Genomic DNA, 19,001 nt, shown 5'->3' with positions numbered 1-19,001 from the left:
ACGAACGAAAACGGCCTACGACTCATTGATTTCGCTGCCTCCAAAAATATGGCCATACGTAGCACCTTTTTCCAACACAGCCTCCCTTATCGTTACACCTGGAGATCACCACATCAGACGGAATCTCAAATCGACCACGTTCTGATTGACGGACGGCACTTCTCCGACATTATCGACGTCAGGACCTATCGTGGCGCTAACATCGACTCCGACCACTATCTTATGATGGTCAAACTGCGCCCAAAACTCTCCGTCATCAACAATGTACGGTACCGGCGACCGCCACGGTACAACCTAGAGCGACTGAAACCAGCGGATGTCGCCTCAGCATACGCGCAGAATCTCGAGGCCGCGTTGCCAGACGAAAGCGAGCTCGATATGGCCCTTCTAAAGGACTGCTGGTGAACAGTAAAATCAGTCATCGCACTTGGTACGTGGAACGGAGTCTATGAAACGAATGATTCGACGAAGAGTGCATAGCGATGTAGGAGGAGAAGAACGCAGCACGCGCGGTAATGCTGCAGCAAGGTACCCGGTAGAACCTGGAACGTTACAAACAGAATTGAAAACAACAGACCTGCCTCTTTCGGGGGGAAAATCGTCGCCTGGAAGAAACGGAGTGCGAGGACATGGAACTGCTGTGCCGTTCTTATGAAACCATGATCCGAAATATGCAGAGATAATGGACGGACGTGAGGTGACTGAAAGGTGGTAGCAGCACTTCGACGAGCACCTGAATGGCGTGGAGGACGTAGGCACGGGAGACCACGACAACGGAGAGATCGACTACGTCAATGCAGCTGAGGACGGAAATGAACCAACTCCCACGCTGAGGAAAGTTAAGGATGCCATTCATCAGCTCGAAACCAACAAAGCAGCTGCTAAGGATGGCATCGCAGCTGAACTCATCAAGATGGGCCCAGAAAAGTTGACCACCTGTCTACACGGGTTGATAGTCAGGATCTGGAAAACCGAACAGCTACAAGAGGAGGGAAAGAAAGGGGTCATCTGCCCCATTCACAAGAAAGGCTGGAATGTAAGAAATTCAAAGCGATCACCAAAGTGCTATCCCAGATCATGCTCCATCGTCTGTCACCTACAAGGAATGAGTTCGTGGGAAGTTATCAAGCCAGCTTCATCGACGGCCGGTCGACAATCCTCCAGAAATGCCGTGAATACCAGGTCCCAACGCACCATCATCGACTTCAAAGCGGCATACGACAGTATCAACGGCCATGGAAAATTCTGGACGAAAACGGCTTTCCTAAGAAGCTGACTAGACAGATTAAAGCAACGATGGACGGTGTGCAAAACTGCGTAAGAGTTTCGGTAGAACTATCCAATTCTTTCGAATCTCGCCGGGGACTACGACAAGGTGACGGACTCTCATGCCTACTCTCCAATACCGCTCTGGAAGGTGTAATGCGATGAGCCGGACTCAACAGTCGGATTACGGTTCTCACCAAATCCGGTAAATTGTGCTTTGCGGACGACATGGCCATTATCGCAAGAACATTAGGAACGTGGCAGAGTTGTAGGGTAAAAGAGTATAATACGCCCCACCGGGGCAAAACGCTCCCCTTCATTTTCTAGCGATTCAAGCGCTTTTTGCATGAGGGATCGATTGGATATCTTAAATATTGATGATTAATTGCCATCAAGCTGGTCCGTTAGTTGAGTGGTATAGAAAAGCAATAAAAATATCAAAAAGTCTGAAATCGAGGCTTTTGGCGTAATATTTTACCTCTTGCAAGCTGGCTTCATTGTAAACGAAGCTAGTTCTGTTCGCTTATGTTATTTTGCAACTTTTATGCAGTTAAAAACTTGTTAAAAGGCCCTCCTAGGATAAGCATGTGGTGGAATTATCCCCTGGTACAGTTTTATCACGGGGCTGGACGTTTTTCTTTTGATGGGGCGTATGTTTGTTTTGATAAGGTAAATTTTGGAACGTTTTCGGAAAACGTTTCAAAGCTTTCATAGCCGCCCATCCAGAGGTAAAGTTCTCATGCAACACTTCACTGACTTTAGAATAACGATTTGCAGTGGACAATAGATGGAATAAGGCGCCAATTTTAGATATATTGCCATTTCTGCTTAGAGTGGGCATATTATACCTGTTTACCCTATACCCGCCTCCAACGCAAAGCAGCAATGGTTGGACTGTTGGTGATTGCGTCCAAAACAAAATAAATGTTGGCAGGCGGAATCGAAAAAGACCGGGTTCGTCTAGGTAGTAATGTGACGATAACAACTTGTTATTTAGAAAACTACATTGTACCAATACTGTAGCATACTATATCGTACATAATTTAAATAAATATATGCGTTTTAAGATGGTTCTGTGCTATCTTTGGTATTATGACCAGCGTGATATTGTAATATAAACAGCCTTAAAAAAGCGACCATCAATATTCAAGAGATGAACCAGCCTAGGGCTGAAAATCTCTATAATAAAGACATAAAAAAGCGACCATCAATCCTTTATTTAGGTGAAAAGGTCATTTATAATGTTTAACGCTTTAAATTTTCGATTGTATATGCTACGTTGATACATTTTGAATGAATTGATCAACCTTTTGAAATTTGTGAACTGTAGAAACAATGCATACAAAGCAAATGTTCTGATACGTTATATTTATTTTATTGGCTTTTTCGATGTTTTTTACGTCCTTACAAGCAATAAAGGGTCTGTTTGAAAAACAATTTCAACCATATGAAGAGGAAAATATTGCTTCATAATAGTCCCAAAGACATCAAATAGATTTGAACCATATTTTGAATTAAAAAATCCATATTCAAAAGTGTCCAAAGTATTCCTGCATTTCAAAAGTAGCCCCACGCGATGGTATGCACTAACTCTACGAATACTGGAAAGTGTTAGTACGCAAGGAACATTCAAGAAATAGAATCCTTATTACTAAACACATGTTACATTATTCGAATGGTATTGCTGCTAATGTTAAAACTCTGGTCTTCTTACTGGGGAGAGTTTAGCGGTAAACATGGGTGATGCTAGGTTTCCGATGCATGGCCAATTATCAGTGCTCTTGTTTTGTTTTCTATAAGAAAGAAATTTCTAAGAAAGCAAAACAAAAACTGTATGAAAATCGATACCCTTCAATGGCAATTGAGTAATGCGACATGCACTACACTAAGGATACAATAGATCTAAAAACTGGTCGCAGTGACAGACCCGAACTGGAATTAAAAAAAAAAATGGGCTCCAGAAGAAGCTGCGGTCTGAAAAGATTCACACATGCACCAAGTGCACCATGTACAAAACGCTGGAGACCGGTGATTCTCTACGTACACGAGACATGGACCATTTTCGAGGAGGACCTGCAAGCACTCGGAGTTTTCGAGCGACACGTGCTAAGGATGATCTTCGGCGGTGTGCAGGAGAACGATGTGTGGCGGAGAAGTATGAACCACGAGCTCGCTGCACTTTACGGAGAACCCAGCATCCAGAAGATGGCCAAAGCCGGAAGGATACGGTGGGCAACGCATGTGCGAGAATGCCGTACAACATCCCTGCAAATTGGTGTTCGCGAGTACGATGGGCGGATCAGGTGGAGCGTGAACTGGCGAGCGTTGGGTGGGATGGAGAATGGCAGCCACGAACCGTGTATTATGGAGAAGGTTTCGGGTCATTTGGCCGAACGCCATTTGGCCGAATGCCATTTGGCCGAAAAAGGATGATGAACTTAAGTGATCTTGCCACTGTTGCCTATATCAGTATAGCTCGAAAGAACAGCCTTTGATTCAAAGAAGGAAAAATCTCTGACAAAAATAGTCCCAGTTTCAATGCCAACTTATCCCTTGATGGTAAAACTTGAAAGAATAGCCAACGATTAAAAGAAGGAAATATTTCTGATGATCATATTGGCAGCTAGAATGTTATCCAGAGTTTGCCCACGCCTCCAAATCCTTTTGATAATAATTCGGCCAAACGGCGTTCGGCCAAACGACCCTTTCGGCCAAATGGCATTCGGTCAAATGGCGTTCGACCAAACGACATTCGGCCAAACGGCATTCGGCCAAATGGCCGGACACCATGGAGAAATATTGTTGATCTGAATCAACATCTTCAATCTTGAATCTTGAATTTGATGTTATACTAAATAAATGAAAAAAAAAAGAACATCCTCTCCCTGCCAAATATACCGATATTACATGGTTTTAGAGCCTACCGCTTCTGTATATGAAGAGCGAGATTTTTTGGTAGTGTTGTACTTTCTACAACAGCGCGCATGCTAAAGGGTTATTAGAGTCGCCTTTTTAAATTGTGTGCCGTCATATTGGGTTTTAGGTCGCCATCTTGCATTATGGGCTGACATTATAGATTTTCCGGTCTGCAGTAATGATTTCCGCACGGAATACGTCAGCCATGCTAAAATTTACAAAAAAGCGGCACAATTAGATGTGTTGCATGCAGGGGGTTTATTATTCAGGTTTATGTATGACGAGTTCCAGTTAGTCCGGACCACTAAAACTACTATAACTCCGGAACGCCTTGACCGATCCTGACAACTTTTAATAACAATTAATGGGGTGAAATTTTGATTCGATTCTCGCTAAATTTCTTAAAATCGGTTAATGGAAATTGCTTTAGTTAGTGAACTTTTTTTGTACACAGACATACATACGAGCACACACACATACATTATTCTCCAAGGCAATACCGTAAGGTGGTGCCGGAGGAGATGGTGATGGAGGAAAGTGTTTTTCGTGAATTGTCAAGAAGTTGAGTCCCACACAGTGCCAAATACACACTGGTATGGAACATGGAGCATGGAACAACACAACATGCCAGTCTTATTTAATATTTTTAAACTACTAGCCTAGTAGTACTAGGTGCATATACAAATACATACATCATCTGAAATCATCGAACTAATTGGTATATGTGACACGTTCCTCCGAGCTTTCTATCGAAACCCCGTGTTTGTATTGAACATATAACCTTTGATTAAGTTGTACCAGCCTATAGTATTTATCCACATTGCGAAGATAACGGCCATAATGGCAAACTTTCTGTGGAGTAGAGTGCCGGCCAGAATCACTATGCAACAATTAGCAAGAAACCGTGAGGATGGCGGCCTTATACTGCAATTACCGGCACTTAAAAGCAAAGCGTTACTAATAAACAGACATCTTTGCGAAAAGGAATGCATGCCATACTACAGGTCGTATATGGATCGAGTAAATCCCACACCTGTAAGGATTCCTGCTGATTTTCAGTGTTTAAAACATGTTTATCAGCTTCTGAGTAGTCTACCTGATCATATCCTGCAAAACCCCTGCGTCGTCAGCATTCATGATGTTTTCGTGGAGCAAACTGATGTCCCCAGAATAATGCAGAAATTTCCAGCTCATAATTGGCGAAGAATATGGAATAACGTCAACGATTCCAAGATTCCTGTGAAAACTAGGAGTGATCTATATCTGATTGTGAATGAGAAAGTAGTCACGAAGAAACTGCTGTTTGTGCTAGGGCGATCTGACAACGAAAATTGTGAGCACTGTGGGGCAATAGTGGAAACAATTCAGCACAAATACAGTGACTGTCAACGGATTTCTGGAGCATGGAGTCATTTTCAACGGAGGATCACGGCAACCGCTGGGGGCTGGAGGAGACTATCCATTGACGAACTATTGCGACCAACCCTAAATGGAATTAGCAGAAGAAATAGAAAATTAATTCTGAAATTGTTTGCAACATGCATTGCTTTTGTAAATGGATGTAATAATGTAGTTTACATAAATGCATTAGAGTTTGCACTGTGATATGGAATTTAGAACACTTAATGTAATGTAGCATTAACTTTTAATAAATAAACAAAACATTATTTTACAAAAAAAAGTGTACGAGAACGGCAAAAAGAAAATAAAGAAAATAATAATTAGAGATTAAAAGTAACGGTTGTAAAGAGATAATGTGCTCATTTTGTGAACCTGGCCTGGCTCTGGGCATTTACAAACTAATTTAAAATTTGGCCCGATTGAGTCCCTCACTTGCGCCAAGAGAAATGTTACCTTATATTTTTTTTTCAAATAGAGAAACCTACAATCAGAAAATCACTAATCCGATTAGCATGCATCAGCACTGACCATGGCTGCCCTTTGTCCGTAATGTGTAACTGGACTGAGCACTAATTGAAACTAGCTAGTTAGTGCATACAAAAGTACAGTTGCACCTCCTATAAGACGCTGCCACAAACTATAGACTTAACCCTAGACCTTACCCGACGTCTCCATTAGATATGGCATGACGGAAATGTTCTCTCGCTGCTTGCAAGGAGAGACTCTGTGTTGATCATCTCTGGAAGCAAAATGGCAAGACATTTCTGTCTAGTGGAGAGGCGGGGTTAACGACATTTCTAGGTTGTCTATTAGTATAGTGTGTAGTGAGGAGCTGACAAAAGTCTGCTAAAACATTTAAATTAGTTAAAGGTACGTCCAACTGCGGTGAACATACTGGGGATCACCACATAGGAGAACTTTCCTGTATCTGAGCAGTGCAGTTGCATTCAATTCAAACACAGAGGAAAACTTGTTTCCAACTTTAATACCCACCTGAAACAAACATCCGATTAATGTCACCCAAATAGGATTAAAGCTCCCCATATGCTATCGCCATCGTTTAACCAATTACAGTAAAACACTTATTTGCCCCGCCACTCCTGTGCAGCTTCCCTCTGCCACCCCTCGATATTCTCGGTCGATGGATGCAAGCAACCTTCCTTTTCAGCAGCTCCTTGGTTAAGGCAATCAACGATAAGTACTTTTAGATTACACAACCCACACGAGCGCATGGGAGAAAACCATATGATGCTTTGTGGTTTCGTGTAGGTAGAGATCCAAAGCCGGATTTGAAATCTGGGTTATGTTCTATTTCCAGCTCAATGGCCACCACTTTTACGAACCATTTGGTCACTTGCAGTAAAGCCACATGCTGATGTTTGTATTGATTGAAAACATGTCTTACTTGTCGTTAGACAAGTTTTTTTTTCCCATAAAACTACCTCTGAACAAATTCCTCAAACAAGTCAATTCTATTTTTGCAACAGTTACTGGTTCCATATTGACTTGCAACGATGGTTTTATCTCACCATATTCTGCGAGTCTCACGATTCAGCTATTTTCCCATGATCATAAAGAAAACGGCTGATAGCACAACCACTGACCACAGTTCCACGCTGACCGCATCCATCGCCCACGGACACAGTACGGGCGACATTGTCATAATTATCGTTATTTTTTTTCGACTGCGTCCTCGGTACGGGGTCAGGTCAGCCAGCACTCCTTAATTAATGGGATGATTAGTTTGGAAGAGCTACCTGTTTAGTGCTCCTGTAAAATACACAATGAAAATTAAAAAAACTTTATTTATTCCACCTAGCGGTGATGGCGCCTTTCTCGTGCCTTGTTGGATATGCTGTGCGCCATTTTTGGACTCCAGACTCCTTTTCCATACCAGATATACCCATATTGCAAGGTTTAAGAGTCTAAAACTCCATTAAACAACCGCCATCTTGAGTTAGGAACCGCTATCTTGTATTTTAGACTACCATTTTGGACTCCAGACCGGACATCTTCTACATATTAAATATATCCATATTGCATGATTTGAGGGCGTAAAACTCCATTAAATAGCCGTCATCTTGGGATTTAGACCACCATATTGCATATACTGGTCGTCATTTTTCGACTCCGGACATCTTTCCCATACCGAATATCCATATTGCATGGTTTTAGAGCCTAAAACTCCATTAAACAGCTGCCATCTTGAATTTGGAGCAGCCATCTTGGATTTTAGGCCGCCATCTTGAGTATTCTGATCGCCATTTTTTGGCTCTGGACATCTTCTCCATACCAAATATACCCATCCTGCATGGTTTTACCACAGACAAACAGACATACTACTCAAATCGGAATCATCGCACGATTAAACGGTCATTTTGAAAATATAGTGTGGTTCGGACTGTGCTCGCATGTGTCATGGTGGCGCTGCTGTGCCTCAATTTTGCAGAGAAATGAACGCGACGCCGATCAATGTTTACATAAAATGACTCAATCATGAACCTTCATTCATGTTTTATGAATGGATGACGCCACGAGGGAGTCGTCACCTGCAAAATTATTACATCGAGCCGAGGGAAACAACACCTGCAAATGAATGGTTCGGACTGAGCATTCTAGAGGGTGCTAGTGAGATGCCAAACAATGTTTTTGAAGCAATTTTCTTCTAAGTGATATGTCTGTTTGTCTGTGGTTTTACAGTCTAAAGACTATTAAATACCCGCCATCTTGAATTTTGAGCGACCATATTGGATTTTAGGTCGCCTTCTTATATATTTTGATTGCTATCAGGCTTGGAAAGCGTCAGCGTCAACACGGGTCGTCACGTGAATTTTACAGAAGTGCCTCTCTCATAGAACACTAAGCTGAGAAGCAGGCTTTGTCCCAGTGAGGACGTTACGCCAAGAAGAGGAGGAGAGGAGGAGCTAACAATATTCGCTCATTTTTCAGCCATGACGGAGCGTGACGTGGTTGTAAACAAGGCAATTACTACAACTTTCATGGATTTTGTCATTGTTTAAATCCTTCACAGCATGAATGTATATCCTCTCTATCTGTTAAATACAACGGCTAGCCTAAATTTGCTTGGACCTGGTGAAAATTTTAATTTCAAAACAATATGAAAGTTTCCGTCATGACGCTTGATTATTGCAAAATGACATGACGAAGTGCGTGAATGCTCGTTTTGTCTTGTGACGATGAAAGGGCCTACTTGTTCATCGTCATGGGAAGCTCACGACCAATAACAGCGCTGATCGCTATTTTTTGGACTCTAGACATCTTCCCCATACGAAATATACTCATATTGCACGATTTTAGGGACCAAAATTCCAATAAACATCCGCCATCTTGAATTTGGAGCCGCCATCTTGGAGATTACGCCATATTGGGTTTTAAACCACCACCTAGGATATTTTGGCCGTCATTTTTGAACTTCATACATCTTTCTCGTACCAAATAAACCCATATTGCATGGTTTTAGAGCCTAAACTACCAGTAAACAACCGCCATATTGAAATTTGCAGCCGCCATCTTGAATATTCTGGTCACCATTTTAAGACTTCAGACATCTTCCTCATACCAAATTTACCCCATATTGCATGGTTACAAAAATCGCCGCAGCTTGATGTGTCGCATGATGGGGCTTGGTTCCGTTTTGCCTTTCTCGTACACTAAGTGTACTGGAAAGGCTATATGTTCACTCCAAAAATGACTTTTTGATAGAAGGCCCGGAGGGTCGAGTCACATATACCAATCAACTCAGCTTGACGAATTGAGGTGATGTCTGTGTGTGTGTGTGTATGTGTGTGTGTGAGTATGTGTGTGTACAAAATAAACTCACATCACTTTTTGGCAGTAAACCTCAACCGATTTTTATGACCGACGGTTCATTCGACGCGGAATCTGGTCCCATTGTTTCCTATTGAAAATGGTTCGGATCGGTTCAGCCGTTCCGGAGATATGGCCATTTAGGTGTTCCGGATCGGTACCCCAGGGAGGGGCCAGATATGAAAATGCTACAAAACCATGCATGCGACATATCAGACCGCGGCTTTTTCGATAACCTGACGAACGGTAAGCAGGAAAATACTCTCAGTCCATATCTGAACCAGTAGTATTCCGGAATCGGTTCCGGATGTCCCGCCGGAGGTGGCCAAATATAAAAGTGAGCCAAATCCATGCATGCGACACATCAAATAGCGGCTTTTTCGATAACCTGATAAACAGTGAGCAGGAAAATAGCCTTTGACCCAGCAGAGACTACTGGTAGTGTTCCGGAACCGGTTCCGGGTGCCCCGCCGGAACTGGCTAAATATAAAATTGAACCAAACCCATGCATGCGACACATCAAATCGCGTCTCTATAGATAACCTGATGAACGCGTTAGCAATAAAAAGGAATCAGACTATATTTAGGAAAACCAGTAGTATTCCGGAATCGGTTCCGTGTGTCCCGTCGGAAGTGGTCAAATGTAGATGGGAACCAAACCCATGCATGCGACACATTAAACTGCAGCTTTTCCGATAACCTGAAGAACGGTTAGCAGGAAAATAGCCTGCTGTGATTAGCAGAGACTACCGGTTGTGTTCCGGAACCGGCTCCGGATGTCCCGCCGGAAGTGGTCCAATATAAAAGTGAACCAAACCCATGCATGCGACACATCAAATAGCAGCTTTTTCGATAACCTGAAGAACGGTGAGCAGGAAAATAGCTTTAGATCACAGCATAGACTACCGGTGGTGTTCCGGAATCGGCTCCGGATGTCCCGCCGGAAGTGGTCAAATGTAGATAGGAAACAAACCCATGCATACGACACATTAAACTGCAGCTTTTCCGATAACCTGAAGAACGGTTAGCAGGAAAATAGCCTGCTGTGATTAGCAGAGACTACCGGTTGTGTTCCGGAACCGGCTCCGGATGTCCCGCCGGAAGTGGTCCAATATAAAAGTGAACCAAACCCATGCATGCGACACATCAAATAGCGGCTTTTTCGATAACCTGATGAACGGTTAGCAAGAAAATGGTTTCAAAGCATATCCCGGGTAGAGGTGAAATACTGACGATCAAAACGTGATATTGGTTTGATTGATATAAGAGATAAAAGATCTGAAAATAATATCTGAAAAATGTTCCTGGAACATCTGAACAATATCAATATTTGATATTTCAAGATCAAACGAATAGCTTGCTGCTATTGGTTAGATCTTACAAGATCTAATTTTGATCTGATGATGATGTTCCAGGAGTAAATTTTAGATATTATTTTCAGATCTTTTATCTCTTATATCAATCAAACCAATATCACATTTTGATCTGAATATCAAAATATGCTATTATTGAGTTCTTTCCTCTACTCGGGATTTGAGACAACCAGTAGTATTCCGGAACCGGTTCCGGATGTCTTGCTGGAAGTGGTCAAATGCATATAAGAGCCAAACCCATGCATGCGACATATCAAACCACGGCTTTTTCGATAACCTGATGAACGGTTTACAAAAAAAAAAAAAATAGTCTCAGATCACATTAGAGACTACCTGTAGAACCCGCCAGAATGACCAAAATGTAAAATGAATCAAATCTATGCATGCACATCAATTTTCGGCTTTTCTGAAAACCTGTTGAACAGTTAGCAAGACACTAGCCTCAGACCATATTTGAGACAATAGGTACAGTCTTGGAACCGGTTCCGGGTATCTCACAGGAAGTGGAAAAAGTAAAAACAGAGAAAATAATCAATGGAAGCGATAAAACTGATGCAGGCTCATCAAATCACATCTTCTCATATTCCTGAGGTGTAAATATACAGTTGAATGGGTTTCCATGAGAAAATTGAAATTTAATCGCATCAACCTCGAGCAAAGTTTTTCAATTCCCTTTGGCGTCTAAAATAGCTGCGCAAAATTTGGATCCGACTGTTTGCTCCTCGCGCTCTGTGATATGGTTCTAATTTGAATTGGATTCAGTACGAAAAATTTCACTTGCTTTCATTTTTTGGTAAAATTTTTTGAATCTAGTAACCAATGATAATAAAATATAGCCTGAAGTGTGTAGGAAAAAGTTTATCGAAGACTGTAAAGTGATTTTTGGTTGTGAAATAATTTTTTTGCAATTACGTGCCAAAATATTGCACTTTTCAATTGCCGAAACTGTGCAGAAATGGCCTACTTTTCTTGACTATCTCAAGAGTGCCGAAAAGTAGTACTTTTCAGCACTTTTAAAAGTGCCGAAAAGTACTAGTTTTCGGCACCTTTGCAATGGTACACTTTTCACAAGTTTCCTGAAGCACTAATGTTCTTCCGTATACATTTGTCTATTCGACGGCTGCTCCTATGTCTGTTCGGCAGATGGAACCAGAATAGAAGCGATTCTAATTCTGATTTGATCAGCCAAACCGACGTAGAGTTAGAAGCAGCAGCACAAAAAACGTTCGTTGACGACGCGACTCCGAATAGATGTGACACTTATTAACATAGCCTACCTGATTGAAAAAAATGGAATGTGCACATGGATGCTCGCACGTGGTATTAGCTGAGACCTGTCTGAGCAGTCAGAAATGACCGTACTTAAGGATATTTTTCATAATTGCAAAAAATGTTGTATGCAACGCGTTGCAAAACTCAATTTTTTCAGCACTTGTCGTATTTATCCAACTCGGCAAGCCTCGTTGGATAAATGTACGACTCGTGCTGAAAAAATCATCATTTTGCAACTTGTTGCATAAATAACTATTATTTGAGCTTGTTATTATCGTCTTGGTATTGATGATATTCCAGTTAAAGTAAAGGTGGTCACGCAGTCAAATAAGAGGTCTGATATTTTTCAGCTCTTCCTATACATTGAACATAACACCCGAAATATGTGCCATCAGTAACTCGATGATGGCTTGGATTCTTGCTTTTATAAATAAATTATTCACAGGATTGAGGACGCTTACGTCGACGGTAAGATCATGCGTACATATTCGACGAGAAAGGCACTATCACCACTAGGTGGATTAATCCGGGTTTTATATGTATATGGCCAGTTCTACCGGTGCTGGTCCGGATCACTGCAATGACCATAACTCTGGAACGCCTGGACCGATCCGGATCATTTTTAATAGCAAACAATGCGATAAAATTTCGGTTCCATTCTAGCTATAATCCGAAAAATTGGCCTATGGGAAGTACCTCAAAAGTGAGTGAACATATTTTGCGCACAGACATACATACATACACACATACAGACATCGTCTCAATTTGTTGAACTGAGTTGAATGGTATATGTCACTTAACCCTCTGAGTCTTCTATCGAAAACTCGTTTTTTGAGTGAACATGTAGCCTTTCAGTACACTTTGGTGTACGAGATAGTCAAAACCATTCTGAAACTTCTTCACAAATTCTTCCGTGAGTTTCCCTAAACCTTTTTTTTCACAAATTATTCTAGTTCCTGCAGGAAATCCTACAGGAGTTTTTCTGAATGTTCTTTCAGGGTTACTTTCCTTTCACTATTTATTCAAAGTATGAGTATTACCAAGACTTCCTTCAGGAATTGCTGCAGGATTTCCTTCAGAAATTTGTTCTAGAGTTCCTTGAGTAGTTCCTTCTGAAACTCCTCAAGATGTTTAATTCAAGTTCAATAAAAAAAACATTCCAGAACTTTCTACAAATTCTTTCTAGAATTTCTATAAATCATTTTCCTAGAGATTCGATCAGGTATTTTCCAGGAGTTCCATCTGAAGTTTGAAGATACATGTAGTGGTTTCTTCGGGAATGCCACAAGAAGTTCTATTAGGAATTCCTCTAGAATTTCCTTTATGGATCTCTTAAGAGAATCCAGGGAATCTCTAACGGAATTCAAAATTCGAAAGAAGTTTTCTCGTTTAAACTAAAACCTACGCAGCAAAATGTATTCACCGTGCTGCTGGTGGAGAATGGAGACCAAGAAAATACTGCTTTCGAATTTTCGACGATGATGATTATAATAATGACGACTTCTTCAACGTTAAGCAACTAATGAAGGAACATTTTGAGAAGTACTTGGAGTTACTCTTGAAGGAATTGCTTGGGGAGCTTCTAGAGGACAATCTTAACGAACTTATGATAGAAATCTAGGAGAAACTTATGTTGGAACATCGGATACAACTCCCTCAAGATAATCCTTGGAAATACTTCTTTGATGAAGTTCTAGAGAAGCTCTTAAAAGATTTCCATAGAAATAAGCTGTGAAGAATTCTTTTCCCTTGTTATATCCTTGAAAGAATTTTTGAAAGATTTCTAAACTAATCAGTGGAAAAAAATGCCGATGGAGTCCCTGGATATGTTTCTGTGAAAATCATTGAACAACATACTTTACTTGGTGACATTTTTCAAAAATCTCGAAGATTCCTGACAGAACTTTTCGATGGAATTTCTTTTTGGGGGAATTTCATTTCTGGAGGCACACTTTAATGAAATCTAGAGTAACTCTTAGAATAGCATAGCATAGCATAGCATAGCATAGCATGAATACTTGCACAAATCTTGGATGGAGTTGCAAAGTTGAATTTCCATTGACATTGCTGATGTCGCTACTATCTACAATGTCATAGATTCACTCAGCTCCACACACCTGGCCAAGTCCTTGCAAGCATTTATAAATCCCTTCATCAACTTAGAAAGAGCCCAGAACTGAAGCATCTTCCAATAGATGAAAGGATGCTGAAAATAGCGAATTTTCAACTTATATGCAGTTATAAAGTAAACATGCTGAATAAGTAGAATTATTTATAAATAAATAAATAATATTGGAAAGATCTCACCAACTGTTGTGGGGTTTTTGTGGTTCAATGCCGATCATCTAATTGTCTTGATTCTTGTTCTTCTCCCTTACAGGAGCGATGCATGCACAGCAAAGAACAACACAATACTCAAATCTAGAGTAACTCTTAGAATAATGCAATTATTATTCTCTTAGGCAATACCTGAAGAAATCTCCCTCCAAAAACAATCCTGCAAAAAGTTTCTGACAAAACTTTTGAAAATACAATGCAGTTGGACATACGCGCCAACGTAGTTGGGGGGGCGAAGCTCTCCAAAATTGGACAATGTTCAACTTTTTTCAGCTCAATGTACTAGTTTTCACGTGAATATGCCAATAATACAAAAACTGCGTCGATATTTTCTGGATTTCATTGATTTTGAGAGGCCTTGCCCCCCCAACTACGTCACAAGTTGGCGCGTATGCAGTTGGATAATAAGCTTTTTTTTGAAAGTTTCATTTCTGAATTAGAACAGTTTGCGGCAACGCCAACGTTGTGAATTGAACCAGAAAAAAGTTCCTACAGTATCTTGTTTCGAAACATTGATCTTTTGGTAAGTTAAGTTCTGAAAGATTTTCCAATAAAAAATTCTTGGCGAAGATCCATTAAGTATCATTAAGTTCCCACAAAATTGCCGGTCGAAATTTTCAATTTTTTTGTGGAAAAATTATTTAATAACGTTATACTGCAAGTGGTAGTGAAATTTCCGTCAAGGTCAATGCCGTCGTTGGGGGTGACAATGGGTCAGAGGGGCGAGATTGGGTCAAAACATTATCTAAAATATCTCATCAAATATTGCGAATATCGAATCAAAAAATTTATGATGTTAATTTTAGTTAATTTTTGATAAATCATTAGTTAATTTTTGATAAATCATCGAAAAAAGCATGAATATAAGGCCTTTTTAAAATGCCACTTTTAAAGCGCGATGAAACATCACACTTTTAGGTGGATTGATACTGTTTAAAATCTCAAGCTCATAGCCATCATATAATATACTATTGGTTAGTAGTACCTATCTTGATCAGGACTTTATTAACTTTCTTTGTTGTCAGTGTGGCACAATTTCGGTTCCCTTGACCCATTCTCACCCCCTCGAAGGGGTGAGTACGGGTCAATTTTCATAAACTTGTAGTTTTAATGAAAAATCGATGAACTCCAAATAATTTGTACATGCTTTACCAAAGATCCAATTCCAGTGAACAAAGGCTTTTTCGTGACGGTATTTATATCGAATTAGGAAACTTTTGGTAATTTTCTTTGATTTGCTTTAAGAATCCACATCCCTGTACACCGTTATGTGTCCAACAAACTTTTTGCATTTTTTCTGCACCGTGCTTTTTAAATGGGCGCTGGGTACCCGGGTACCCTGTCGGCCAAAGGGTTAAGACAGGTTAACAGAGGTTTCAAAACTGTTTTGTTTTCGTAGAATACTGGGATGTATCTATAGCAGGGATGCCAGATGATTTTTTTGAAAAATCTGCGTCACTCTTTCTAAAAATCTGTATTCCATACAAAATTTTGGCGAAAAATCTGTATCCCATACAAACATAAAATGGCCCCTCAAGCTTAAAAATCTGTATTTCATATAAAACGAAATCTGAACGGTTGCTCAAAAATCTGTATAATACAGATAAATCTGTATATATGGCATCCCTGATCTAGAGGTACTTCTAGAACCTCTGAAGTCAGTCTCGGAACTAAGCTTATGTTAAAAATACTTCTTAAAGTTTTTGCATTGAGGTTTATACATTATTCTCAAAATCAATAACAGTTCTTTTGGGCGAACACCATGAAACAAAACATCAGTGGATCATTAATAATACCGAATTACTATGTGAGAGTATTTTGAATTGACTTTCTGAAGAAATTAAATAAAATATTTCTGGTGTAGTTTTAAGGAATTCCAAGATCATCGAGATATGGCAAATCGAGTCTCAAATCTTGTGAAGTACAAAAAACTTAGAATACCAAATTTTTATTTTTTTTTTAATTTCAGAAAAAAAATTCATGATAAATAAAAAAAAACGAAAATAAATACATAAAAATCAAACAGATTTCTTTTGGAGTTCTACTAGGAATTGATATGGAATTTCAAAGGGATAGCAAAGGAGAATGTGAACCAATCCAAATCAAAAGCATATTTCGAAATAGCTGAATCAAATTCCTGTACGTGTTCACTTCTAACAAATATTACAAAAATATCCAAAAAGCACTTTTTTTTCTCTATTTTAAATGGGATGAAAATGGGAAACAATACCCTATAATTAAGAGTTTGCAGAAGTGTTTAATTTCCCATATGGGGACGCATGGTTGTTGGTTTAGTTGAAATACGCATAGGCTGGCGTTCCTAAACCTGATCTAAATATAAAAAAAAAATGAATTCATACGACAATTTCCAACCAAGCCTTGCTATTGTCTGAAAAACTGATTGCCACTTGGCAGCTTCCCTGGACCAAAACTCTTCATTCGGTTGCTTTATGCACCGTCGTGCAACAGAGTCTACCGCAGCCGATATAAATACCTACCACCGAGTGACCTCTTTTTGCCCCATTATCCCACTCGCTAATCCGATCCAATTTCGGAACCAATTGCCTTTAATCCCCTTGACATGTCGGTCCGTTCGTTCGAATCCTGGACTGCATCATCAGGATCACGACCGTCATCGATTTTCAACCGGCATGGCAGTCTATTTTTTGTCCGAAGAAGAGACCGAGCGGTTGCACAAAAATGAAGAAGAACGATGATGATGGTCGATCCGGTCAGTCCAGTACCCTCAATTAAACCAACCATGCTTTTACTTTCCGATTACACGTTTCAGCTTCGTGGATCAATATAGATGATGCCTCTGTGTGGAAGCTTTGCAGCCGAGATGCACCTTTTCGCTTCCCAATTTGGTTGTGGTGCTGATGGTGGTGATGGGCATCTCCTGTTCGTTCTCGCTAGACTACGATATAGAAATAACACACATAGAAAAATAAACTTATCTAAAGGTACTGGAATTTGGTGGTTCTCTCTTTCTGTCTCGCTACTATCTGTCTATTGGTATGATGCTTGTGGTTTTTGTGAGTCGCACTACGATGGCGACGACAACAACGGTGTCATCCATCTGATAAGGTTGTTGGGAATGGTTAAGGGAGCCGTTGTGGTGACCTCGCCTGGAGCTAGGTGGCGACTGCTAGTCGTCGTTGCCGCCGGTGTTGGAAGTGATTGCTGAAAACTGCAACCACCTATATTCATAGATAGTTGGGTCGCGAGACACAGCACAGAAGGCCCATGTTTTTGTAGAGGGATCCTCGTCGGCGTTTCGCTGGCCATGGTCCGTTGATTTCGGCCGTTAGGGCAATCGTGCGCTCTGGTGTGGAAGGGAGAGAGAGAAGGAAAAAACAAAATGTAATGTGTTTATTATGGGAATCTACAACACTTTAGAGATCGTTATTGAAATTTAATCAACATGTTTTTTAATAACTTCATAATCTCACACATACTGCGGTCTATCCATGATGGAAGCTAATTAGTATTAATTGGATGTATTATGACCATAGCATGTATGCCAGAAGGAGAAACCGACGACCGACGGCGATAGAAGAGTTCAGAGTCCACCAGCTGGACTAACACTCATTGATTTCGTTATTGATTATTGATACATCTGGATTTTAATTATTGAGATTTTTAACGCGAGGCTAGTCCACCCAGGAGGTGCGGCTCAAACAGCGCCTGAATATAAAATGTTCCTTCAACGGAAGCTGTACCTAAGGTGGCAGCCCCACCACGGTGGATAGGGGACTTTAGGCCAACAATCTACTGTTTCCGAAGCTAAAAAAAAACCGTTACAGAAATCGAAAATGAAAGATTATGAATTGATTCAACGGCAACGACTTTAAGCGCGAAACAACGGACAAGAATTGGAACTGGGAATGTATTAACCCTAGCCCTGCAGGGTTAACTGGCACAACTAGCCAATGAGGCATGTCGTATGAAGCTTGAGATCCTAGGACTGAGCGAAATCCGTTGGCCGAATTTTGGAGAACACAGATTTGTGCCGGGTCAAATTCTGATATACTCTGACATACGAGTTGAACACGCTTCTCGCCACCGTGGACCTGTGCGCCGACTATATTTTGTTCGGCGGCGGCGTGAGGGCCATTTTTAGCCGGCGGCGGCGGCGTCATCGGCGTCACGCCGGTGGCAGCTTTCGGCGGCGGCGGCGGCGGCGTGAATCGGCGTGACCAAAATTTGACCATAATGTACACATTGACAAAGCAAAGAAGTTGTTATTACGCTGTAGAATTTGTAGTCTGAGCTTTTTCATGACAATTGATTTCATAAACTATTACGTTAGAATGAATACCTTTTTTATTTCTGTTCGGGTCAGTCACTGCCACAGTGACACGTATCCTTAGTGTAATGCATGTTGCATTACTTCATTGCAAATGAAGGGCAATAAAATATCGATTTTGCAATAGTTTTTGTTTTGTTTTCTCAGAACCTTAAGGTCAAACAATTTACACTAAGGAATCCCCGAATGGAATTCCAAGAAGAGCCTTAAGAAAACTCCTGAAGGAATCCATGAAGAAAATTCTGGACTAATCTCTGCAAGAACTGCTGTAAGAAACTTCTGCGGAAATCGCTGATTGG

At 40.7% G+C, this 19,001-nt stretch overlaps 1 protein-coding gene across 6 annotated transcripts in view; it reads right to left on the bottom strand.

The window, feature by feature from the left end:
• Window positions 1-15,199: 15,199 nt before the first annotated feature.
• Window positions 15,200-19,001, bottom strand: part of LOC109421347 (uncharacterized) — a 491,813-nt gene continuing 488,011 nt past the window's right edge. For 4 of the 6 annotated variants that reach the window (XM_062849575.1, XM_062849577.1, XM_062849574.1 and 1 more), the window contains one exon: window positions 15,201-17,718. In XM_062849575.1, the coding sequence (XP_062705559.1) occupies window positions 17,600-17,718 (119 nt within the window). In that variant the 3' untranslated portion in view covers window positions 15,201-17,599. Of the gene's footprint in view, window positions 17,719-19,001 lie in introns of all 6 variants that reach the window. The other 2 variants (XM_062849572.1, XM_062849571.1) reach the window with 1 other exon arrangement.

This window comes from Aedes albopictus, chromosome 2, assembly GCF_035046485.1.
Source record: "Aedes albopictus strain Foshan chromosome 2, AalbF5, whole genome shotgun sequence".
In the NCBI taxonomy this organism is placed as follows: Eukaryota; Metazoa; Arthropoda; class Insecta; order Diptera; family Culicidae; genus Aedes; species Aedes albopictus.
Note: the sequence above shows the minus strand (reverse complement) of the source record. Positions and strands in the feature narration are given on the sequence as shown.